The sequence below is a fragment of the Condylura cristata genome, unplaced genomic scaffold, assembly GCF_000260355.1.
Source record: "Condylura cristata isolate star-nosed mole 26May11 unplaced genomic scaffold, ConCri1.0 scaffold00021, whole genome shotgun sequence".
NCBI lineage: Eukaryota > Metazoa > Chordata > Mammalia > Eulipotyphla > Talpidae > Condylura > Condylura cristata.
In genome coordinates this window covers 35,895,372-35,920,616 of record NW_004567122.1, presented here as the reverse complement: position 1 = coordinate 35,920,616, position 25,245 = coordinate 35,895,372, and the positions used below count along the sequence as shown (strand labels likewise).

The following is a 25,245-nucleotide window of genomic DNA, read 5'->3' as shown; positions in this document are numbered from 1 at the left end:
ATGTTGGGCGCAACACCCTAGTGGGGCAGAGGAGAAAATGATGCGAGATCCAGGAGCAGCAGGGGGTCCTCTCAGGAGTGGCACAGGGGCTAGGGGAAGGGGAGGCTTTTCCGGCACCGCGCTGTCCTCTGCTGCGTGCTCGACTGCATCCTTGTCCCCGCCATCACCATCAGTGAAGTGGCACGTGTGCATGGCTCTGCTCTGGGCGTTGTGCCGACTGGAAAGGATGTGACCCCGAAACCTGCGGATATGTCGACCATATATATCTCCTGTATATATATGCAGATATATATACGCACATGTGTACACATCCTGCGTGGTTGTCCATCTGCAAAGTACACACTTGAGTAGACCTGTTATTTTGTGCAAGGAAGTGACAGAATCTGACTGACTGCCAGACCGTGCTGCACCCCAGCATAGACTGTTCTCACTTTGAATCTTGTTGCTCAACTTAACTGTTTATATTTATTCATGTGTATCTTTTTTAATGAGAGAACTTTGAAAAGATACAGCCAAAGCATAATACAACATGTCCTGGAGGTGGTTCAAAGAATCAAGCTGCCAAAGTCCAGTGACACATGAGCCCAAGAGAGATAATTAATTTTGACTGAGCATAAGCTTTTGGTTTAAGGTAGTTAATGCAACTGAGATCTTACTAAGTTCAAAGGTGGCTTTTCCCTTGATATTTAGCTTCCAAAAATCCATGGGAGGGATTGCAAAATTATCTTATGTTGTTGTTGACAAAACCAGAGTTTGGAAGCCCTTTTGAATATGAGAAATAATTGCCCCCTACATCTTCATTATCATAAGAAAGGAAAAAAAGATAAATGTCCTCCCTCCTTTCCATTCTGACAAAGTTAGGAAATCCTGTCTTATTTTCTACATGAAGAGAGACAGCTAATGTATAGAAGATAAATAGATATTCCAAGATTGAAAACATGCTCAAAAGATATACCTTCAAGATTGAAGGTATGCAGAGAAAGGTTAAAGGTCCTTATGAAGAAACTTCATCATACATAGGCTCTGACCTGTGCCTTGCACCCTTGAACCACTGACCTAGTAGCTACCACTTCCCACCAGAACCGGAGATCTCCCCAAATAGCCCATCATCAACCTCAAGGCAAGATACTAGAAAACAGAATCTCTTTTTTTGATATGTCAGCCTCTAAAAGCTTAAAAGTTCCATAGACCATAAAAACCTAGTATAAAAAAATAAATTGACTACATTAATATCATACAATATATCCCTATATATCTCCATTTCCTATTTTTCTGTATCATGACACTGAGTAAAATCAGATTTTAGTTGTCTCAGAAATGTGTTACTACATTCTTTGTCACCTAAAAAAAAATTGTTTCCATTATGTCTTCTGCCTGATCTCCTTTGCTCTTGATTTCTTTCAGCCAATAGGAAGCTTTTCAGCTCAGGTCTCTTGGAGCAAAAGGAAAACAGAAATGATGATAAAGCTAACCATTTTACTTCAGATATATATACTTAGGGAAAGTAAGATTAATTCTACAATAAAAGTTCCTAGTTTTTTATTTCTAAATTAAAGACTTTAAGTGAGGCCTACCCAGATAGCAAATGTCAAAGGCAGCCCCAAATCTATTACAGATCATGAAAATTTTCTGAGCCCTTGTAGCCATGGACATGTGTGTACACAACTAACTTAGTTTTGTGCCTCACCTGGTTCTGTAGGCACTCTACAGGAATGCCCAGTAGGAAAACAGACGGCAGAAGCATCACTTCTGAATAGGAGACCAGGAGGAAAGACTCTCACAGTGTGCACGATGTTACTGTTCAGTGTTTAAGGAAGTGCAGGATTTTCTCACATTTTGAAGGAAGTGGGCAGAGTCCTTTTCTGGCCGGGAGATGAGAAATACAGCGTTCATGGAAGAATTAAGTCCCTGGGGTTGATCTGGGATTCTAGATTCTGGTGTGTGTGTGACCACATGTCAGTTTTTGAGTGTGTAGAAATGACATTGATAACATTTAAAACTGGGAGGCTAGGTGATGACCAGTTCATTACTGTTTCTCAATGCCATTTGAGGAATTTGGCTTTATTTTGTAATTAACTCGAATTGAGCTGTTTCATATAAGATCAAAGATGTTTCCTAAAAGTTATTTCTATAACTATTTGCAACTCCAGAAGTGAGTGGTCAGTTTCCCTTATTTGTACCATTAAACCTTGTTCTACAAACTGACCCTGACCCACAACAAGAACATGGCCAGATTTGCTATGTAAAGGGTCCCTAGACTTATTTTTCACTAACTAGAAATGTCCTCCTAATTTTCTTGTATTGCCCAGCAATCACAACTGAGGGCTACCTAAGTGGACAGCCAAAGATTTATTTCTTCACATCTACTTGGGATTTTTCTTTTTCATGATCTAATGATCTCTTCATTGAGTAAGTGAACGCTATCTATGCTTGCTTTGCAAAGTTGTAGATGCTTTTTGCGATGTTTGCCTAATTTGAGGATTTACTTTATTAGATAGAAAAACAGGAGGCAGAAAATCACCGGTTACAACAGGAGCTGCAGGATGCCAGAGACCAGAATGAACTGCTGGAGTTTCGAAATCTAGAGCTAGAAGTAAGGAAATGTGGCTGATGATGATGATGATAATGATAATGATAACATAATAATAATAACAGTACTGACAGCAACAGTTGCCATGCCCTGTGTATGAGTGGCTGAATTAAATGTTTCAGATACATCCTCTCATTTGGACCTCACAACTACAGTCAAGATGTTATAAATGAGGTGACTGAGGGTAAATAACTTGCCCATATTCCCTGACTAATAAGTGATAAAGCATTAATGCAACCCAGAATTATCTGCTCAGATACTACAGTTTTCAATATTGTTGCCTTTATGAACAAGGCTAATGAGTAATTTTCTTAATAATGTAAATCATAGTTTTCAAACTTCATCAATATTTCATTGTTTTAAATAATTATTGCCATCCTTCATTGAAGTCTCTCATTAATCATATTTCAAAATATACTGTATACAAAAGCATTTCATAGTTAAGTTAAACACTTGAATCTCTAAGTAAACTTTTAGTCTATAAATGTATTTATGAAAAAGACTAAGAGCAAAGCAACCGTTTAGAACATCATTTGGTTAACTGATGAAATTTTACTCATATTTTTTTAGTTAAACATATCAATCAGATAAAATTTTGATTGTACCATGCCCCATCTGGCATAGAGCCTGGTTGTCTTTATGGTGAGATGTTAAAAATAAGGAAAATTCCCACTGGTTTTTTGGTATTTTTCCAGAAGTTCCTTGTTGAAGTTATTTCAGAGTGGAGTTGAATAGATTTGGCGTTGCTAGGCTCCAGTGAAAGAGTTTCATCTTCAGTAGCCACCCATCTTCCTCATGAAGCTTGGATGGCTTGAATATGCAAAAGGCCATTAGTTGCCATAAAATTTTATGGTCAAAAGACTACTTACTCCATGCAATACCAGAACATTCTAAATATTTATGCAGTTTAATTGCAACTCCCCTTCCCACATTTCCCAGAAGAGAAATTTGCAAGATTGGATAACACCATCTATAGATTCTTATTCTTTCATGCCTATTAGTTAACTAATCACTTCTTTTCCATTAAACTTAAACATGAACATCTTGAGATCAATTTTAATTTTTTTCTAAATGGCAAACTGCTGGAACAGTGTAGAGAACACAGACAACTGGTTTAGTGTTTAATCAGTTGTTGCTTCTTTTTTTTTTTAATTCCCATATATTCTTCACTGTATTTCAAGGAAAGAGAGAGACGATCTCCTCCTTTTAATCTACAAATTCACCCATTCTCAGATGGTGTGAGTGCTCTACAGATCTACTGTATGAAAGAAGGTGTCAAGGTAGGAAGATATTTAATTTTTTGTTTGTACTAATTAGAAAAATGGGAGATTGGAAAAGGGGATGTTGCTCAAGACTGGTGGTTTTTGTCACTAATTGTCATTTTGATATAAACAATATAGGGATTATACTTTCAACTACATTTATTGGAAAATCAGTGGAGTATAAACAAAATAAATGTGTGACAGGTGTGTGAATGATAACAGCAGAGAACACAAGAACCATCATTATTTAGAACAGAGTATCATAAAGGATGGCTCAAAATCAAAATATTTATTAAGATAATTATCCTTCATTCTCTAAAGGAAATATTAAATAAATATGGTACTTCAAGAAACATTTTAGATGTGCCCAGAAAGATACTTGTTGAGTTCCTTTGTTGTGCTCTTTTAGAAACTGTAGAATCCATAATTTTGGAATTGCATTATTGGAAGAGACATTGCAATCAACTAGTCTACAATCTCTTTTAATATGTTTAATTTAGGAATGATTGTTCATTTAGAAGGACATACAGTTTATACCATCTTGCTCACTTAGGCAAAACACAATTCTATTTTTAATGATACTGGAATGCATTTTAAAAGTTGAAGTTGGATTGAGGTGGCTCATTCTCCTAGCAAATATATTGTCCTTCAGTGTAATGAGATTACATTGTGAATATCTTTTCCAGAGGTAAAGCTCAAAAGCTTCCTGCCATTCCTGATCTCTCTTTTACCTTTGCATGGCCTGTCCTGCTCCCAGACTGAACTGCCAAAATACCTGCTTTAATTGCCTCCTCTTTCCCTGTGAAATTGAGCTAGACTTTCCCCTTCCTGGTGGTAGAGACCTACTGGACTGCTATTTGATCAAGAGTAAGAGGAGAAGGTGGTGCTAGTGAGCTAAGAAGCCAGGGAGGTGAGAGGAAGGCAGAATAGAGAGTAAAATTGTGTTTCTTTGTCTTCCATCTTGTTTTAAACTTCTGACCTTCCTGCGCCTCCTGAAGATTTGGAAACCAAAGTAATTTTTTTGATTGAACTCTAATTAAATGGAAATCATTTGACTCTTTTCCTTAGATGCTTTTTCTTAGGTAAATCACAAACAATTTAACCCAGTGGATGTCATTTATATCCCATTTTATATCTCTTCAAAATAGAGTTCAGCACCTTCAAAATGAACATCAAGGAATATAGTAAAAATAAGCAGAGTGAAATTAATGCTAAATTAAATTAATGCTAAATGCAAAAAATAGTGGTGTTTACTATACTAATGGTATTTACTATAATCTATAATTTCCACATAGAAATAAAAATATCAGCTAGGTCAGAATTCTATTAATTATTAAAGCTGGCTGATTATTTATATTTATTACTTATCACTTCTCTTTATACCTGAAATTATGATAATCTTTTAAATGGACAGATACAAGAAAAAGTTAATGAGTAAATTCCATGTCCTTATTACATCCTAGACTTTTTCCTGCACAATCTCTTTATTGACCAGCCTTTAAAGAAGGCATTTATGATCTTTATTTTGTGGTTAGCAAAATTGAGAATGAACCATTGAGTATTCTCCTTGAGTTCACACAATTTATAAGCAGCACAGTGGAAACTTAAAGCCAGATGTCCCTCATTGAAAACAACACAAGAAAGTATAGGCTTTAAAATGTTTTCTCTAGCTCGGGATTTAGACACAGAATAGTAGATCATGTTGATATCTTTGATGTGATTGCATTTCCTTGATTTTTCAGGATGTGAACATCCCTGATCTCATAAAGCAACTTGATATCCTAGGTGACAATGGGGTAAGTATGAATTGATTAAATGAAATAAAGGTTTAAACTGGCCTAAAGAGAAACAAGAAACACTTGCCAATGCATCATGTGTAAAATAATAATGGCACATGAGATGCCATGTTCTCTTCAAAATGTCTCTACCTGGAGAGAATCAACAATTTATCAAACAACTTGGATACAGGGTTGTAAGGACCCCTGAAAGGCAGAAATGGGACCTGGTAAAATGCTTTTCATGGGCAGGTTTCAGGTTTGAATGCTGCTGTGATTAAAGCTAATTACCTTCTTACTGTTGCTAGGAGGCAGCTAGGATGAAATTAATCAGTCATGAGATAGAAATGCTGTTAAATAGTAGGGTTGGTAACCATCCCATAAAAATGGTCCAGGAAACTATAATCTTTTTCTTTCAAAAAAACAACTTCTAGGTAGGGTCAAGACGTATTAATTCATTGGGAAGGCCATTCATTGCAATGCCAGATGAAAGATGCATGTAGGATGAAGGAGTCACACAATTTTTTCCCTTGAAAAATTATGACGGGAGCAAATGGAATCAATTAAATCATGCCAAGCTGCAATGACGGCATGAAAATGAATTAACATTTTCACATGACTACTAATGAAGTATGCTTACAGTAAAACAAAATCAATTCAGTTTTAGAAAGATAGACATCACAATTTATGTGATTTTTTTACAGATTTTGAATGAAATCTTTGTTAAAGAGTATTATTATGAAGTTCCCCTGCCTACATATGCAGTCATGTCTGTGGCAGGCACCTTCCAATGGCACTAATATTATAACTATCTTCAATTTCTTTTACTCCTTTGTCCTCACAGAATTTAAGAAATGAAGAGCAAGTGGCCATAATTCAGGCTAGTACGGTGCTGTCTCTGGCAGAAAAGGTAATGAGTTGTGCTAACATTCAGATCATTAGTGTCCGTGTAACATCTAGGGAAGGGCTGAAGGACATTCTCTTTACATATGACTTTGCATTATTGAATACCCAATACATATTTCACATTTCAGGGTACTCTAACCCAGATAGAATGAGAACACACAAAAGAAACGTCGACATACTGATTTGGGGTGGGTGGGTGATTGTCTTGAAGTCTCTTAGAAAATACAGTGTTTTACAAATGGAAGACCTCTAGCTTATTTTAATCAAGCAGCCCTACCAAGTAAGAGAGACTGTAAGCTGGAGCATGCCTGTGTTTGTTGGCTTTGCCTTGGGGGTGCACATACCAAGCCTTCCCAAGTGATTTTTATCACTCCATGGTGGCTCACTGCCAACTCTTTGAGAAAGGCCAGTTTGAGGCTCTCAGAAGAGCAACACCAAGTGTGCTTTGCCCCCTTGTGTCCAAAGCTGGTAAATAAATCAGAAGAAGGAAGTGAAGAGGACAGTCAGGAGGTGAAGCCTGACATCCTTCAGGTGCCATGAGAATAGCCCAGTGGTTGAGAGTTGTGTGTGTGTGTGTGTGTGTGCGCGGGTGTGTGCCTCATGGCTGGGTAAAATGAGAACTGTGAATGTCCCTCAAGTTGCTTTGTTAATTCCTAAATGTATGAAAAGCTTGTAAATCAATCAAAGGAAACCCTGAGCGATCTGTCAGCTGTCACCTATGTGAAATGAGGGCATTCTGCAGGTCAGTTACTCAGCAAAACAGTGACGTAAGGAATAAAAATGGGAAAGGGAAAGACCACCAGCAAAGAAAAAGGTACCATTGGGAATACCGATTCAAATAAGCCAAGTGCAAAGCCACTGCACCAAACTTGCCTTCCCACACTACCCTCACCCTCACACTAGCCCTCACCCTCACTCTTACCCCCACCCCAACCCTCACCCTGTCCTGTTAAAAGAAGGCAGCACTTCTGCTGAGCAGTGGAAGCTCCTGTTAACTGTGGCAAAATAGGCCACACCCCACCTACCTCCTTTGCAAGGCTGGGTGGGGTGCAGTTGAACAGTCACAAGGTGGTAAGTGTACTTAGCACAGCGATGGTAAGTATACTTAGCACAGTGACATAAAGCAAGGAACCAGGTGATTAAAACACAAGCCGAGCCCCAAAGTGTTCATGTGTAGAATTGTGCGATTCACAAGTGAAAGCATGCCTTCGGGATGTACAGATAAATGTTTCCACTTCTCTAAGTTATTCTAAATGTCAGCCTGGGATGTCCCTAGACTACAAATTTGAATAACACTATGGTATATAAGTGTCATTTTTTTTTTTACCAGAGATTGAGCCTAGAACTATTTTTAACAAGTAAACCCTATTGTTACTTTATATTAAAATAATAATAGTAGTGACCTTAACCTAGAGCAGGACTAGGTACCATACTAAAGACTGTTCTTCATGATCTTGTTATTCCTCCCAACCATCTTATTTTCATTTTACACAGGAGGAAACTGGAGCATGGAGTTTTCAGTAACATGCTTCCTCCCACTCAAATGGTAATGAACCAACCCAAATCTGTACCTAAAGCCTATGGCTCTACTTCGAATCACAGTGCTCCTTAAAACATGATATGCAAAAGAATTTGTTCTTCAGTGACAAGTCAACAACAGAAAGAGAAAAAAAATTAATAAAGTTAAAAGTACACAATGGCAGTATGAGGGCATTTACAGAATCCTATGACTTTTCACTGAAATTGATTTCAAGAAGAAAACATATTTGCAAGAATTGAGAGCTGAGCTCCTCACCAGTCTCCATGTATCTTTTTTTCTCCTCTTCTTATTGCCCTTGGGGACCTGGACTTCATGTCCCTGTAAGCATGTCAAGTTTGTAGGTATATAGAGCAATTCTTAGTGTGTGCCACACCATTTATCACAGATAACCGAAAAAGAAATAACTGATAGCGGGGTACATTTCTAATAGTGCAAAAAAGACAAAATAAATGTTAATCAAACATTAGAATGTACTGAATATGGGCAATACATTATGAATCATGACTTACTCAGATTACATCCTTTAATTTACACATTATTATTAGTCCCATTTTACAGATGAGAAAGTTGAGGGTTAAAGAAATCAGCCAACCTTGAAAAGCTGGAGTTGAGATTTGAGCCAAGTAGTCTGCCTCTAGAACCCACACATTTAATTATTATGCCCAGCCACTTACCATTATAATAATTTGTTCTATTCAACCATGTGTGGTAGATGCAAACCAAATTATTCAGTCAAGATTCATCCAGGCTATTGATCAACACAAACATCCAATGCCAGGTGTTTTATGTAAGTTAAAACCTCTTCTCTCAATAAAATGAGTGAATGATTCTTTCATACTTAGCTGTAGTCAGTTTCCAATACCAAAAAAAGTGCCATTTCTCCAGTCTCACCAGCCTTCTGCCTTTCATCAAGTTCCCTCCAGCCACAACTAGACGTCCCTTCTGCTTGGAACTTGCATCTCAATTTTGCCTGACAACCTGACTCATTCTTCAGGTTCCAGTTTAGTTGTCATTTCCAACAAGGCCTCTGTGGTGTCCCCAGAGAGGGCAAAAATGTGTTGGTCTTGATCTCCATCACAGCCCTCATTCCTGGCACATGGACTGACTAACAGTAGACATCAGTGAATGCATTTGTTGAATAAATGAATGAATGAGTGAATGAATGAAAAATGCGATCTAGTTTCTAATCAAGTGATAAAATGCACCAAGTTTTCCCTTTAGTTCTCAGTGTGATTCCAAAATATAAGGACAAGCAAGAGACTACGCAGAGCAGTAGACAGGACCATATGCACCATATCAGGTAATAACATCAAATGCCTTTGTCCTTACCCCATAGTGGATTCAGCAGATCGAAGGAGCAGAGGCTGCCCTGCACCAGAAAATGATGGAATTGGAAAGTGACATGGTGAGTGTGAGCATGCAGTACCATGGAAATGAAGAAAAATTGATAATGTAAATGGAATACTGCTATTATCTACCAGTTTTCCCTGGCACTGGCAAAAATATGTAGCTTACTCATTATTTTGTATAACAGACCATGGAATGAAATTCCCAGAAGAATCTAACAATTTGAAGTTGTATTTCTCTAAAACAAATCATTTTATATTTTTACAATATTTCTGAAACGAATGCTTAAGAAAATTCAGTTCTTTTCTTTCCTAGGTTAATTAATTTTCTACCATATGTAATTGCAGTAAAAAAATCACAGAAATAATGGGTGTGACTCTGATTTTAAAAACCCCTAGCCAGCTCACATCCATTAGGATGGGTAAGGAAAGATAAGAAGAGGGAGGGGACAGTGGTGGAAGGAGGTGGAAGTAAGTGTTGACAAGTATGTGTGGCAGCTTAGGCAGGAGCATTCCCAGTGCCCAGTGACCGTAAGCAAAATACGGCCTCTGTCCAGTTGAATATTTTTCAACCTGGTTTTTAAAAAGAAGGAAATTTTGATATGTGCGACAGCATGGCCAGACCTTGAACACGTGATAAGCGAAATAGCAAGTCAGCCACAGAAAGACAAATACTATTTTATGCCACTTACCTGGGGTATCTGGAGTAGGCCAACCCCCAGAAATCGAAAGCAGAACGGTGGTTGTCAGAGACTAACAGAAAGAAATGGGGAATGCTTTAACAGCTATAGAATTTCAGCTGCAAGGTAAGAGTTCTGGAGATGGCACATTATGAGTATAGTTAACACCAATGAACATTTAAAAATGCTTAAAGTAAGGTTTATATTATATGTTTCCCCACAAGAACATTTCTTAAATCTCCAAGCGGAAGAATTGCTTGTTATTAACTTGCAGCAATGATAGAATTTTGTTAACAGTATAGTCTTTAATGTTATTTTTACTAAAAATCATAAAGTGATTCTTACTAGGTTTGATAACACTGTAAAAACAACTTGCATTTATATAGCTTGTGACAGCTTGTGTTTGCTTAGGTTTGCATCTTAGCAAGAGGGTAGAGGCCTCTTCAAGAGATCTTGAAGTCAAAGCATGTAACAAGAAGTGTTATGTCAAAATACACTTGAAAATTCTTTTTAAAAATATTAAGTTACATTTTTTAATTCATTCTTTTTATTGATGTTGGTTTACAACACTGTAGATATCTTATGGGCATAAGCCACACCTCTTATTATGTATGTCACCCCACAACAAGTGCCACCAAAGCACCAATAATCCTTCACCACTGAGCTCCACCTTCTCCCCACAATACTCCCTTAACCCATCTGATAGTCTTAATTCGGCAGTCAGATTTCTAGGATTTGTTTTAGTTTAATTTTGTCTGTCCTTTGCTTTTTCTTCTTTATATTCCTTTATATTTTTTTCTTTATATTCCTTTATATTCCAATATTTGTCTTTCTCCTTAGAATCTGTTTCACATAGCGTAATCCCCTCCATTTCCATTCATGGTGTCACAATGGCAAAGTTTCATATTATCTTTTTAATCGCTGTGTAGTATTCTGTTATCAATATTACACCAAATCTTTATCTATTCACCTGTCCTTGGCATGTCAGTGGCTTCCATAATTTATCTATTGTAAATAGTGCTGCAATGAGTATATACACCTACACACACACACACACACACACACACACACAAAGTATTGAGTTAGTGTATTTGCTTTCTTTGAATAAGTATCAAGGAATGGAATTGCTGTATTATATGGTAGTTGTATTTATTTTTTATTATTTTTTTTTACATCATTCTTCATTTTGTGCATTTTTCTAGCTCAGTCATAATCCCGATTGGCTTCCCACCACTAATTCACCCGTGTTTCATTACCACAGTCCAGTGCACTCTTCTGACCCCAGTTCCAATCCCATTCTCACCCCCTATAAAGTATCTTTGGTTTATGTTTGTTCATTGTTCTCATTTTTACTCTAATACATTTGTTTGTCTCTTTTTTTCCTCCCCTGATCACTTACACTCCTGCTATGAGTGAAACCATCTGGTATTTTTCTTTTTCTTTCTGGCATATTTCAGTAAACACGATCCCTTCCAGCTCCACCCATGTTGCTGCAGAAGGCATGAGTTTATCTTTTTTTGATTGCCGAGTAATATTCCATTGTGTATATGTACCACATCTTTTTAATCCAGTCTTCTGTTTTCGGGCATTCGGATTGATTCCATGTCTTCTCTATTGTAAATAGAGCAGCAATTAACATGAGGGCGCCAGTGTTCTTTTGAATCAATGTTTTTGTGTCCTTTGGGTAGATACCTAGGTGTAGGATTGCTGGGTCATATGGAAGCTTTATTTTTAGCAGTTTGAGAAACCTCCACATAGCTTTTCATAGTTGTTGTATCAGTTTGCATTCCTACCATCAGTGTTGGAGAGTTCCTTTTTCTTCACATCCTCACCAACATTTGTTGTTGCTGATTGTTTTAATATGTGTCATTCTCACTGGTGTGAGATGGTATCTCATTGTGGTTTTAATTTGCATCTCCTTTATTACAAGTGATGTTGAACATCTTTTCATATGCCTGCTGGCCATCTACATTTCTTCGTTGGAGAAGTGTCTTTGTAGCTCTTCTGCCTATTTTTTGATGGGGTTGTTCACTTTATTTTTGTTGAGTTTAATTAGCTCCTTGTGTACCTTTGTGATCAGTCCTTTGTTGTAAGTAACATTTGCAAATATTTTCTCCCAATCAGTGGGGTGTCTCTTTGTTTTGTGTAGTGTCTCTCTTGCTGTACAGAAGCCCTTTAACTTGATGTAGCTAGGTAGTTGTATTTTTAGTATTTGGTGAAACCTCCATACTTTCTTCCATAGGGGCTAGACCAATCTACACTCCCACCAACAGTGTACATGAGTGCTTTTCCCTCCATACTCTCACCAAAGGTTCTAGTTTCTGATCCTTTTGATATGGGTCATTCTCACAGGTGTGAGGTGCTATCTTGTTGTGGTTTAAATTTGCATGTTTCTGATAAGAAGTGATAATGAGCACTTTTTCATGTACCTTTTGGCCATCTGTATGTTTTCTTTAGAAAGATGTCTATTTAGCTTTTCTGTCCATTTTGATTGTGTTATTTGTCTTCTCACTGTTGAGTTCTTTGTAGGTCTTGGATATTAGCTCCCTTGTCAGATATATATATAATGTGAAAATATAGAGGGTGTCTTTTCGTTTCAGTGATCACTTGTTTCCTTGTGCAGAAGCTTTTGAAAGCTCAAAATACACAAATCTGAATTAATTAGTCAGTCTGCACCAGGCCCTGCTGTTGACACTGGAGCTCAAAGATAGTCAGGAAAGTCACTGGCAAAGTGATACAGAGTCCCTCAAAGGCCCATGCTGCCCATTTTCTCCTGTATTGGAAGAGGTCACATCTCTTTACTTAAACACATGAAAAATGATGGACTGAGCTTGGGGCTATATTTTTCACAAATATACAAGTTTCTGTACCAATGACAAGATGCTCTCCACTTGAGGCTCAGAAACTGGAAACAATCATCAGATTTATGGCTCCCAAATCTCACTGGTTCTTTGGAAGGAGCAACCACTCACTCATTATGTGGTGTTGTGGGCAGAATCACCCCTACTCTCTGTTACCTTTCTTTGTGTATGATAGTGGCATATAGATGACTTTGAGGAAGCTGTTTTTAATTATACAACTCATTGTATTTTATTTCATAACATTCTTCCAGAATGTACTATCTCAATATATTTTTACACAGACATGCTCATTAGCTAACACTTGCTTTATTAAAATCTATCCTTAATCACATACTTTTGGATTGTTATAAAAATTCCTTGTGAATACTTCATTATATTGTTTGTTTCTTTCCATTGCTTTGCAAATTGTCTGTGTCAGACTAGGGAAGGTGAGCTAGTTCCAAGACAGACAAAATCTCTGACCCTACATCTGTGGTAAATTGGAGGAAATAGTAATCCATACAATTTATATATAACTTTCCAGTTAACTATCAACATGACCTTTTTTCTTTTTTTAATAGGAACAGTTCTGCAAAATAAAAGGCTATTTGGAGGAAGAGCTGGACTACAGAAAACAAGCTCTGGACCAAGCCTATATGGTAGGTACAACCAGCAGCCAGGACACCCAGATTGTTCACAATTCTATACTGAGGAGCAGAGCATCCTGCCTCATTTGTCAGGCTCGGTGTCACCCAATGTAGCTCATTTATGCAGTGGTTTCCAGATCTAGTTTTCAAATAAATAAAAAGGAAGTGATTTCCCCTCCCTTCCGACCTTTTACCCTACCATCACCACTGTGAATGATGAGACACATGTTTTTGTGGACAAGACGGTGCTCATTCAGACAAAAAATCAGTTAGCTTTTAAAAAATGAGTGCAGAAAACAACCCAGAGCATGCCCATTCACCATGTCAAGGTCACAGTGGATCTGAACTGTAGCAACTGTATCTGAAGCATGTTGGAAAGTAAACCAGAGCAGCCTGGATATAAGGAGTAGTAAGCGCTGCAACTAAAAGAGTCCAGTGGTCATTTCTTTGATGAAACAATACTATTAAAAATATTATTTTAATGACTCCAGGTCATTTTTCAATCAAATATCCCAATTTTTTTTTTTTTACATGGAGAGCATAAAGCCATCATCAAGTATAGAGGTGTGTCGTGCAGAAGAGAGGAGCCATGTTGTACATGAAAAATGTCTCAATTCCAAATGAGTCTACTTTTCAATACTTCTAATAAAGTAGGACCCTGACAGACAGATAGGTAAATATTTCAAGGACTGTCAAACCAAAGAGAAAACAAATTTATTATTCTCTGCTGTATTTAAAAAGAGTTATTTGAACAAAGTAAGGACTTGCTAAAAGTGAAAGGTTTGTGGAAGGGACAGGATCCCTAAAAGGGGGGGATAAATTCACCATCATGTATTAGGGTGATGATCCCCACAGAGCTTATAAGCAGGATGAGCTATAGGGTTGCTAGACTGGGAAGGCCTTGACATTTCTTCAACTCCTGTAATCTAAGAGGGTAAAATACTATCTTATCTCTACCCCATATACACACATATGGGCACCTTCACACACGGCACCCGATGCAACGTTCCAAAAAGAGACTTTGAATTCTATTTGCCAGAGAATCCAGGAACTAGAAGCTACTCTGTACAATGCTCTGCAGCAAGAAACGGTGATCAAGTTTGGTGAATTATTAAGTGAAAAACAGCAAGAGGAACTGAGGACAGCAGTAGAAAAGTTACGGCGGCAGATGCTGAGGAAGAGCAGAGAGTATGACTGTCAGATTCTTCAGGAGCGGATGGAGCTCTTACAGCAAGCCCATCAGGTGAGGGCTCAGTGCTGCCTCGGTGCTGGGCTGGCACCAGCAAATGGGACTTGGAGCTACCACATGGTCTGGGGAGTGGGCATGAAAAGCCAGAGGAGAGCTAAGCTACTTTCAGGAGTAAAGTCGCGAATTATCCTTTTGTACCTTTACTCAAACAGGATAACAGTTTTGTAATGATTCAATCTTAAGCAAATGGGCTTTTCAGGAAAGTCCATATTACCACTATTTCACCCCTGCTTTGTCACTAAATACCATGTCATCTACTACTGATCTTTTGCCAGCTAGCTTTTGGTTGCGAGAGGCTGCCCTGTGAGCTGGAGGCTGTTTCGCAGCACCCCTGGCCCTCTACCCAATGATGCTTTTGCAACCCCCTCGCTCCCCACTTGTGACCAGTGTCACATGTGATTGAGAATGTCATACAATGACACCCTGGTGTTGGTGGTGCTACTTTGTGAATCTATCAAAAACGGCTGTTTTACATGCTTTAAAATAAAGGAAACTATTTATTTAAATGTCCAGACAGTGTTGGGTGTCCCCGAGAAGGAAAATCTTTCTGGTTGATTTTAGAGAAGGGATTGGGGATATGATTTCCAAATTCAGTTATCCTTTTTCCTAACTGCCCTTTTTCTCCCGACATTTGCACCATAAAAACCTCTCTTTCTATGTTATCCACCCACTTGGCTTCCAGTGTTTCCTTCTCAAACTCAGTTCTCGGTGTTCAGTGCTCTAAATCTAGTCATTAAAGGTACTAGATGATAAACAGACTCTAGAGCCAGAGCCAGTCACATAAGTCTTGATGTAGCCAGGTGTAAATTTGAAGACTATTTTCGCTTGCAAATAATTGCCTATATAAAGTAGATTTCAAATCTGTGTTATGTAAATTACTGGAATTTTGTCATCTATAGGTAACTTCCCTTTTTGTCTTCAGAAAATTCTGATATCCTTGTTATGTTTTTTCCTAATTTATCAGTTTTTTTCCTTAACATTTTCATTGAAGTGTAACCTCTACTGATTTTATGATGGATTCTTTTTGGGAAGGACTCTCCACCTGAAACAGAATTGAAATAAGCTTGTAAAGAATATCAACAAAACAATGGACTTGTTTACATTTGTGGAAGTCAGTGTTAGCCATTTGTACTATAGTAACCACCAACCAAAAATCTCTATCCAAATGACTTACAACAAAGTTTGTTTCTCTTGCACTAGCTCGAGAACACACTGCTGTCTCTACAGAGATGTGGGATCCCACACCCCAGCAAATCACAGCCTTCTGGTCAAAAGGGCCTCATGACCCTGGTACCTCTCTAGTCAGTAGAGAGTCTAGCGGGAAGCAGCCAATTTTTTTGTTTTTAAATAAAATGAATGACAATGCCTTCCTACTACAAGGAGGAAATATAGTTTTTGAAAGAAGTAGACGCCTTCTGGGTATAAAAAAAATACACATGCCGTGTTTCCCTCTGCCGGGACTAGTGTTCATGTTTTCACAGGAGGTGTTCTGTTTTCGGAATCCTTCTGTTCAAGTTCATGCCCCTCATGCTTGCTCTCTTTCTCTCATCAGAGAATTCGTGACTTAGAAGACAAAACAGACATTCAGAAAAGACAGATAAAGGACCTAGAAGAAAAGGTTTGTGTTGAGTTCATTCTCTATTTTAATCAGAAAATAATGTCAAGCCCATTCATTATTTCTTTCAGTCACTGTGTATTTTGGTGTGATGAATCTAAGCATAAATTTTACCTTTAGTCAGGCACCAGGATTCTAGCAAAGTCTACCTGCAGTAACCTTGCCTGCACTGTTGCCTATTGTGTTAACTCCCGTTCTTTTCTATTTTCTTTCTTCATTTTCCCCTTCTTTGTCTTCCTCATCTTCTTTTCCTTTCTATAACTTTCTTCTCAATTTTGTCCTTCTACCTTGCTCTTTCTTTTAAAAAAATCTGTTCAGCATCTCTTAAAAAAATCTTTCCCATTATTATTCAGGAAAGCCCCTCTCTTCCTTGTGCTCCAGTTTCACCTCCATAATAAAATCAGAAATTTAGGTGGACACATGACAGTTCTGCTCTCATGCCACTTCATCATTGGTTTGCAAGTGGCTGTTTCACACCAGCCTGCACTCTTTCTGGGTAAAGCAGAGTAGTTCTTAAAGAGGCATTTGGAAATGTGTAGGTGAGACTGGAGCAGGCGCAGGGATCCGGCAGGGGTGCTGAGCAGCCCACCGTGAGGGAGACAGTCTGGCAGCATGAAGAATTTGACACCAGCACCTATAGCCAGGATGGAAAGGGGTTTCCCCTGGAGTTCTAATCTGATTGACCTGAACTAGCTGCCTGAATCCCTGTCAAAAAAAAAAAAATGTAGTTATCTTGCATTTTCTTCCATGGGCACCCAAAAGAAATAGTAAACCACCTGGCATTTCTGAGATCATAGCTACAATTTGGCTCATCACAAATAGCTTCTGTGTGCAAGAGAACAGAGGCGGTTGGTGGGCTCAAGTAACCAGATCATTGGCCACTTGATTCTTAGCAAGGCTGGCTCTTCAGATATTTGCTTGACCGTAGGTAATAACTTCATTCCCTGTGTCTAAGTCATACCTATAAAATAGAAATGATAACACTTAACCTCACTGATTCTCTCATGGGTTCCACTTTTATCTCATTTCTTTCTCATAATTATTCTAAGAGTCAATCACAGTAGATTATCAGATCCCCTTTTATACAAATAATCAAGCAGCAATTCAGAGAAATTAAACAATCTATGGCAAGTCAGGCCAGAGGTCAAGGTGTCTGACACCACACACACACACACACACACACACACACACACACTGCCTGAGTCTCATAGCAGACTAAGTCATGGGCACCTCCTTGTGCCCAGAGAGGTGGCACTACCCTCTGCCTTCTCTAGGAAAAGCAGGTGCCTTTCATGCCTTTCCTTCATGTCCACTCCTGCTACCATAGGATCACAATCACTCCATCTTCGAAGAATGAGAAAAAGGGCAGTTTCTTCTTTGCGGGCTATGAGATTAGTCACCAAGGCGTGACTCTTAGCAGGATATTGACCAGCCTTGGCAGTGAAGTAGTCGAGAAACATGCCCAATATGTAAACACCTTATAGAACCCATACTCAAGGATCTTACGTCCAACAGAATGCTCTGGAGTGTGGTAACAAAGTGAAAGCTCTCCTGGCCTGTGAGAGTAAATCACTAATGCAAGTGATATTTGAAAAAGCTGACCCACCTTCATAATTAATATGTTTGTTGTAGACCATTGCTGCACAAGCGTGGTTGTCTATTCAAGTATCTGCTTCTTTAGTCAAGATTCTTGGTGAAGAGAAACAAACAGACCCCATTTAACTTCTATGTTCAGATAAGGTGAGAACCACCTAGCCAGCAGGACTGGCTGCAAAGCATCACCAACCCAGGAATTCATTATCCAAGGTGTCCACGGACATGTCAGCACAGGTCATGCCCCTGGATGACCACACATCTTCACTTGGGGGACAGACGCAGTCACACTGAGATCCCAGTTTCCTCTTAGAAGTGTTCCACTGTGAATAATTTATTATGTTTGCTCTTTGTGTTAATATTCTTCCTGCTATGCCTTTATCCCAAAACCTATCACATTAGCCAAACAATGACAGCGATGACCGATTAACTATATGCTGTGATATATTTTGTGCTTTGCAAATACACTCCTACATATTTAAAACAGGGACAAGAATTATACATCCCTGGAGCGGGACTCAGGAGCTGGAAGTTCAGCCTTCATACACCATGAAATGGCATGAGATTATACAGTTGCTTGGTTAGCTGCTCTGTATTTATTTTTTCACCTATAAAACTAGGAGACAAATTATCTATAAGATGCTTCTGAATTCTAAAATGTATAAATGCAATGTTAGTTGAATGCCAGGTCTTCATTTCATTGCTTTGCCAGTAGAGAAATAAAAGGTGTGAATTTTTGAAGCAAAAATTGGTGTGTGTGTCATAGTGAGAAATGTGGAAAGCTGAGTTTTGTGCTACCTGAATGACACTACAGAAATTCACATGTACATAATCTTCTTCTTTTTCTTCTGCAGTTTCTGTTTCTATTCTTGTTCTTCTCTCTTGCCTTTATTCTATGGCCTTGATGTCAAGGTGCCTCTTAAAGGTAAGATTTCGCTTCATTTTCAATATGTGATTCTAAGAGGTATTTGATATGAAGGATCTACAAATTGTTACTATGCCCGTGTTTTGTTTTGTTTTATATTATACTTGGGTTAGTTGTTTTAAATGTCATAAAATGAGAAACTGATCCCATCCATTTAGGTGATTCTTAAAGAAATTAAACAACTATGAAGTATGATGGAAATAAAGATTTTTTTCTAGCTGAATGTATTGCCTAGGAAGTTATGATATCTCTGGACCCCTGCATATTCTGATTACGCAGAAAGAGCTGCCTCATGTCTGCAAAGTGAAGCCATTCTTATCTCCTCCAACCTGCCATTCTGATTCTGTCAATCTAACAAGCTAATGATGATTGATGTTTTCTATAATCCTTTCTCCTAGTCTTCGGAAGAACTCAGGAAAGCAGTCTACTAAGTGAAATTGGATTTTGTTTTCAAATAAGATCATTTTGTGTCAATTTAGGGGGAAAAAAAGGAGTCATTATTGAAAGGAGAGGTTTTTTTTTTTTTACTAAATTATTAATTCTATGCTCATGAATGCAAGTATGGTCACAGTGGTTCCCAGTGCTATTAAAAGTACAGATTATAAGACCTTCTCTGTGACTTAATCTGATTACTAGTGAAGAAAGTGAGGTGAGGATGGGAAAGTGAAAGCAAGAATTGGTCTTTATTTTTAACAAGCATACAGGTGATTTTGATGTCTATGGAAGCAAGGAAACTACAAATTAGAATACCATTATTTAAAAGTGAAGAATGACTAGGTGCTATTTTAAATGCATTGATCATGGTCCATGTCAACTTTAGTTATCCTTTCAGTCCATAATAAGCAGGAAACTTTTCTAGACATCATGTTATTTAACACTCTCCATAGCAAGATGAAGAATAAGAGATTCTCTCTGCATGGGTATCAACTGTTAGCTGTTGGATGTTGAACAAAGGAGCAAAAAAGTTTATTTTGAGAAAGCATTGTTTTATTATTTTATATTTATATTATCTTTTATTATACTTTATTATTGTTTATTATACATACACACACATAGTGATACATATATATACATACACATCATTGTTTATTTGTGTACAGTTTGTTTTCTCCTCTCGGGTGTATTCCACATATAATTCCCACCACCAAGTCAGCTGTGAACCATCACTATAGTCTTCTGTGCTCTTTCCACCCAATTTTTTTTTTAAGATTTATTTATTTGCGCATACAGAACTGGGGTACAGGCCAGAGGCACAGGTGTGGTGAGAGGATTCACCAAAGACAGAGTGAGACAGAGTGAGAGGGAGGCAGAACAGGACAACTGATGAAGAACACTGCCTAGGGGAGCAGTGGGCGTGTCAGGAGAGGTCTGCCACACCATGTGGGTCACCTCCGGGGCGGGGAACTCATGCTGAAGTGGCTTTAGCTTCTTAGTACTGTGTTTTAATCTGCTGGACCACCAGAGAGGGCCCTGACCCTGTTTTAATGCCTCTCCTTCCCCTGCCCTGCTTAATGTCTCTACTTTATAACTGTCTGCAGGTTTGGTCTTTTTTTTTCCCCCTGCTCCCTTCTTTGGTCTATTCCTCCTAAAAGTGAAATCATCCAATATTTTTCTTTTTCCTTCTGAAAATTTCACTAAGCATAATTCCCTCCAGCTCCAGTCATGTTGCTGCAAATAGCATGAGTTTATCTAAAAAAAATACTTTCACATTGACACAAGAAAGAGGTTAAACAGGTAGCCCCAAAAAGCGGACCTCATATAACCAACCATCTGCAATACAGCAGGACTGAAATTGCCAGACAGCAGAAAACAGACTTCACCCAAAGAACAATAAATAAATGATGGGGGTGGAAGGTTGGGTATAAACAAAAGTTAGTGAGACTCAAGTACTACACAGTGTAGGAAAGAAAAATGAAACCTCCTAAGTACTAGCTAGATATGAGTAGGTCTGAACATTTCAACAATGACTAGCATTTACGGAGTATGTGCTACTCTAACCAATAGAGTAATCCTCACAAAACCCTCTAGAGAGCAGGTATACTTTCATTGTCTGTTTTATGTTGGAGAATTGCAGTTGCCACTTGGCCAAGACCTCACTGTGACAGTGAATCTGGGTGGTGTAAAATCTATGCAGAGAAAAAGACGTAGTCTTTGAAGTTAAATATATTTTTAAGTTTGATTCCTGCCATTTACTCTTTTTATAATGGTAGAATTAACCTACCTGAAACTCAGTTTCTTACTCCACATAATAATTATTATATTGCCTAAAGAGTATTATGATGAGAGAAGTAAATGAGGTCACACATGCAACAGAGAGAGTACATTGTCTGGCACATGGTTAACTAATGAGCAGCACTTATTAGAAAGTAGAAGAAAGTTTGCCGTCACTTCACTGAGCTTACTAATGTCTAAATTGAAATTATCACCTTGTAGTATTGCCAAAAGCTTTACCACCTAAACCAAACAAGTAGTTTCCTTCTCACCTCCTTTTTTCAGGAAATAATCTAGATTTTAAAATACATGGGAACTTAATCAGGAAACTGGTTAATGTTTGGTGTATCTTTCTAATCAGTCCAGAGAGAGGAAGAAGTCAGGGAGAAAAATGCATGACCTGTTGGCAGGGAGTAAAAACTACTGTAAAATAGCCATAAAAATCTCTTCCTATTAATTCATTATATATAAATTATTTATTTATATTCTGGGACGGGTTGACTTAAATTAGATATAAAGATGCCATCCTTTAAGAGAGTGACTTGGGGCCTCTTTTCCTAGCAGCTTCGTTACGTCACTGTGGCCAGAGGTGGCCTAGAAGCTGCTGCAGGCTGCCGGCAGGTGCCCTCACTGCTCTCAGCGGTCACTACTCAACCTTTCAGTTCCATGGGTTAACCTGAGACTTTTCCCTTAAGCACAGGAACCCTGGGAGCCAGGTTGATGTAACCCATCAGAAACCCTTTCTGAGTGGATTATTGAAGAATAGAGCAGCACCAACTTTGTTCATTATATAGTTGGGGGGACCAGACAGTGCAGGTGATTTTCTTTTAGATTTATTTATTTATGCATACAGAACTGGGGTACAGGCCAGAGGTGCAGGGGTGGTGAGAGGATTTGCCAGAGACAGAGCCGGGAATAAAACAGGCAGATCGACGAAACACTGCTGAGGAGAGCAGCAGGTGGGTCAGGAGAGGTCTGTCGTGCCATGTGGTCACCTCCAGGGCTGGGGATAGAACTTGCACGTGAAGAGGCTGTGGCTGGCTTGTAGTGCTGCATCCTAACCCATTGTGCCACAAGGGAAGGCTGGAGGACAGATGATCTTAACTTTTCATCCACTCTAGTGTACTTTGTTTTCAGTGATACTTCCCAAGAAGTATCACTTTCAGTGATACTTACCAAGAGCGCTTGAACCTGACCGCTCAATACTTTGTATTTCCTGTTTAGTAACATGAATGTGGTTAAAGGCACATTATTGTGCTGATGCCTCCCAAAACTTAATAAACTTAATAAAAACAAGTAATATTTTATAACATTCGAATCAGTTTTACAGTGTTTTATAACAAACAGTTCATCAGTTATAAATTCTCCATTAAAATGTACAAATGTTTATTTTTAATCAACGTCTGCTTTTTTCAATCTTCCTCATACCAATAGCTACAGGTGGCCTGTGGAAAACAAATGACAATATGACCAATTTGTGCTGTAGTTGTTTAAATAGGAGAAGTTTCTTTTATTCTTGCTTCTATTCTTTTATCTTAGCAACAGAAGCCTATAAATTAAACCAGTGTATCTGTTTGACCATGTAATGTGTCCATTAGTCCTTAGCCAGTCATTAAAAGTGGTTCCCTCTCAGTCTGTCACATTAGAATATTCCAAAAGGCTAGAGTAGGGTTGATACTTGACTCACCTTTGTATCTTCAGTGTCTAGATGTACTAGGTGTTGTGTAAAGTTTAAATTGGTAGAGAGATGAATGAATAAGTAACTGGACAAGAGACTGTCAGTAAAGCTCTGTGACATGTAAGTGATGTGATGTGAGATCTAGAAATCACACCCAGCTTATTCTGTCTTGATATGGCATTTGGAGAAGAACTTAAAGAATAAGTAAACCAAGGAAAGAACACATAAATACACTGTCCTATAACTAACTCCCTACTAACTGGGCTTTGTTTCCCCTTAGACACTCAGAACTCACTCTCTTCACAGCAGCTCCATTGAATTTTAGAAAAAAAAATCTATCCATGTCCCCTTCCTGGAAAACTTCACCATGAATGTTAAATCCCAGTTTCTTTCTTTTTTTTTTAAGATTTATTTATTTATGCATACAGAACTGGGGTACAGTCCAGAGGCTCAGGGGCGGCAAGAGGCTTCACCAGAGACACAGTAGGGAGTGAACAGGCAGATCTATGAAGTACACTGCTGAGGGGAGCCGCGGGCGGGTCAGGGGAGGTCTGCCACGCCATGTGGATCTCCTCCAGGGCAGACGGGAATCGAACTCATGCGGAAGTGGCTTTGGCTTTTCAGTGCTGTGCTTTAACCCGCTGTACCACCAGGGAGGGCCTAAATTCCAGTTTCTTAACTTAGATGTTACAGCCCTGTGTGATGTAACCACAGACAACCTCAGGCTTTCCCTGTCTCTCAGTGACCCCTGCCCATCCCCTGCCATCTCCCATGACTGTGCCCTCACTGTCTGGTGTACAGAGCACCCCCCACATGCTCTAACCAGTAAATGCCATGCACACAGCCTCAGATCTCAGCACAGCTGTCATTTCATCAGACAAGCCTTTCCCATTTTCACTTAGCATTGACGGAGTGAAGGTTTCAAGAGAGGATCCTTGGATTTCCAGATAGCATAACTGATTGATGGAGCCACTCACAGCTATCTGAAAAGCAGAAAAAAGGGTGGCAGTTGTTGCTGATTTTTAGTTATTTGCTGTAGACTCATTTGATCAACATGTCTCTACATAGATAGTCCACAAGAGATCAAAACCACCTTCTAGCAGTTCGAAAATCCTGAGGATAGTGACCATGTGTCTATTGTTTAACCTTGATGGTTATTTGCTAGGTGCCTTGAATGAGTCAGGCAGTGCTGCAGGCGCGGGGATATTAGAGCACAAGGCAGAAGTGACATCATTCACTCGTTGGCTTCGATCCGGGGGCACGTAGTGGTTTCAGAAATGATAGCTGCAATTGCTGTTTCACAGAGAGGAGACACATGCTCAGTGCTGGAACAACCTGTTCACAAGAATCCCTGAGGTGCTCTATTACCTAAACACGCCTTCCAAATCAAAGATGAATTGATATCCCAGACTGTCTTAGTTTTGGTGTACTGCCTGTGACTTTGAAACTTGCTCCTTTCTGGTACCCATTGGGTAAGTGGGGTGCCTCAGTTATCCATATGCCTAGTTGAATAAAGCCAGCTTTACTGAAAAGTCACCATTCCTTTTATACACAGGCAACACAAATTATAAGTCCATCTACTTGGTGTGGTTTTTTTGTTTTTTTTGTTTTTAAAATCAGCATGGTTTACTCAATAGGTCACAGTACACGAACATGTGCTTGGAAACAGAATTTAGGCTTTGCCCTTGAGAGGATCACAGTTGGAAGTTTTGCAGGACTGACTTTTTGTGCTTACATATTTCATTCGTTCACACACACATACCTTAGAGTCTTGCATTTGCACCCAGATCAGTTCCCTTCTTTGCTAGGGAACATGGAAATATTGTATTTGTATCAGTGGTGTGGGACTCTCATCTCAGTAAAGATGAACACAATTTGTTTTTCTTAAAACACGGCATCACTCAGTTCTGTGCTAGTTCCCACTCTTACCCGCCAATTCAGTCTTGGGTTGGTTTCCCATTTGTTTAGTCATGTTCAGTTCTTAAAAGTCAAACGCTCTTGAAAATTTCACCGCGGACTCTAACCGCCTGTCTTCCTGGTCCTGCCTTCAAGTGGAGCTGGGCACCCCAATGGAGTAGGCAGCTGGCAGCCTGCACACCCACCTTCAAGGCTCAGTGCTGCGGAGGGCAGGGCCAAGGAAGAAGGAAAGGAGGGGCCTCCCTGGTGGCTCAAGGGTTAAAGTCTCAGTGCTAACTAGCTGTGAGGCAGGGGCAGCTGGAATTCCATCCCTGGCCAGGGAGCTGACCCACATGGAGTAGCAGACCTCTCCCGTCTCACCTGCTATTCTGTGTGTTCTGCTTCCCATTTTGATGAATTCTCTCACTGCCTACCCGCCCCACACACCTCTGGCCTGTACCCCAGTTCTTGTATGCATAAATAAGTCAAATA

At 39.0% G+C, this 25,245-nt stretch overlaps 1 protein-coding gene across 5 annotated transcripts in view; it reads left to right on the top strand.

Moving 5' to 3' along the window:
• The window catches only part of JAKMIP2 (janus kinase and microtubule interacting protein 2), a 154,832-nt gene that overhangs the window by 127,376 nt on the left and 2,211 nt on the right, over positions 1-25,245 (top strand). For 3 of the 5 annotated variants that reach the window (XM_004686856.2, XM_012727897.1, XM_012727899.1), the window contains 9 exons: positions 2,495-2,593; positions 3,772-3,870; positions 5,595-5,648; positions 6,472-6,537; positions 9,410-9,478; positions 13,521-13,598; positions 14,626-14,829; positions 16,388-16,453; positions 18,898-18,968. In XM_004686856.2, the coding sequence (XP_004686913.1) occupies positions 2,495-2,593; positions 3,772-3,870; positions 5,595-5,648; positions 6,472-6,537; positions 9,410-9,478; positions 13,521-13,598; positions 14,626-14,829; positions 16,388-16,453; positions 18,898-18,948 (786 nt within the window). In that variant the 3' untranslated portion in view covers positions 18,949-18,968. The remainder of the gene's footprint in view (positions 1-2,494; positions 2,594-3,771; positions 3,871-5,594; positions 5,649-6,471; positions 6,538-9,409; positions 9,479-13,520; positions 13,599-14,625; positions 14,830-16,387; positions 16,454-18,897; positions 18,969-25,245) is intronic. The other 2 variants (XM_012727900.1, XM_012727898.1) reach the window with 1 other exon arrangement.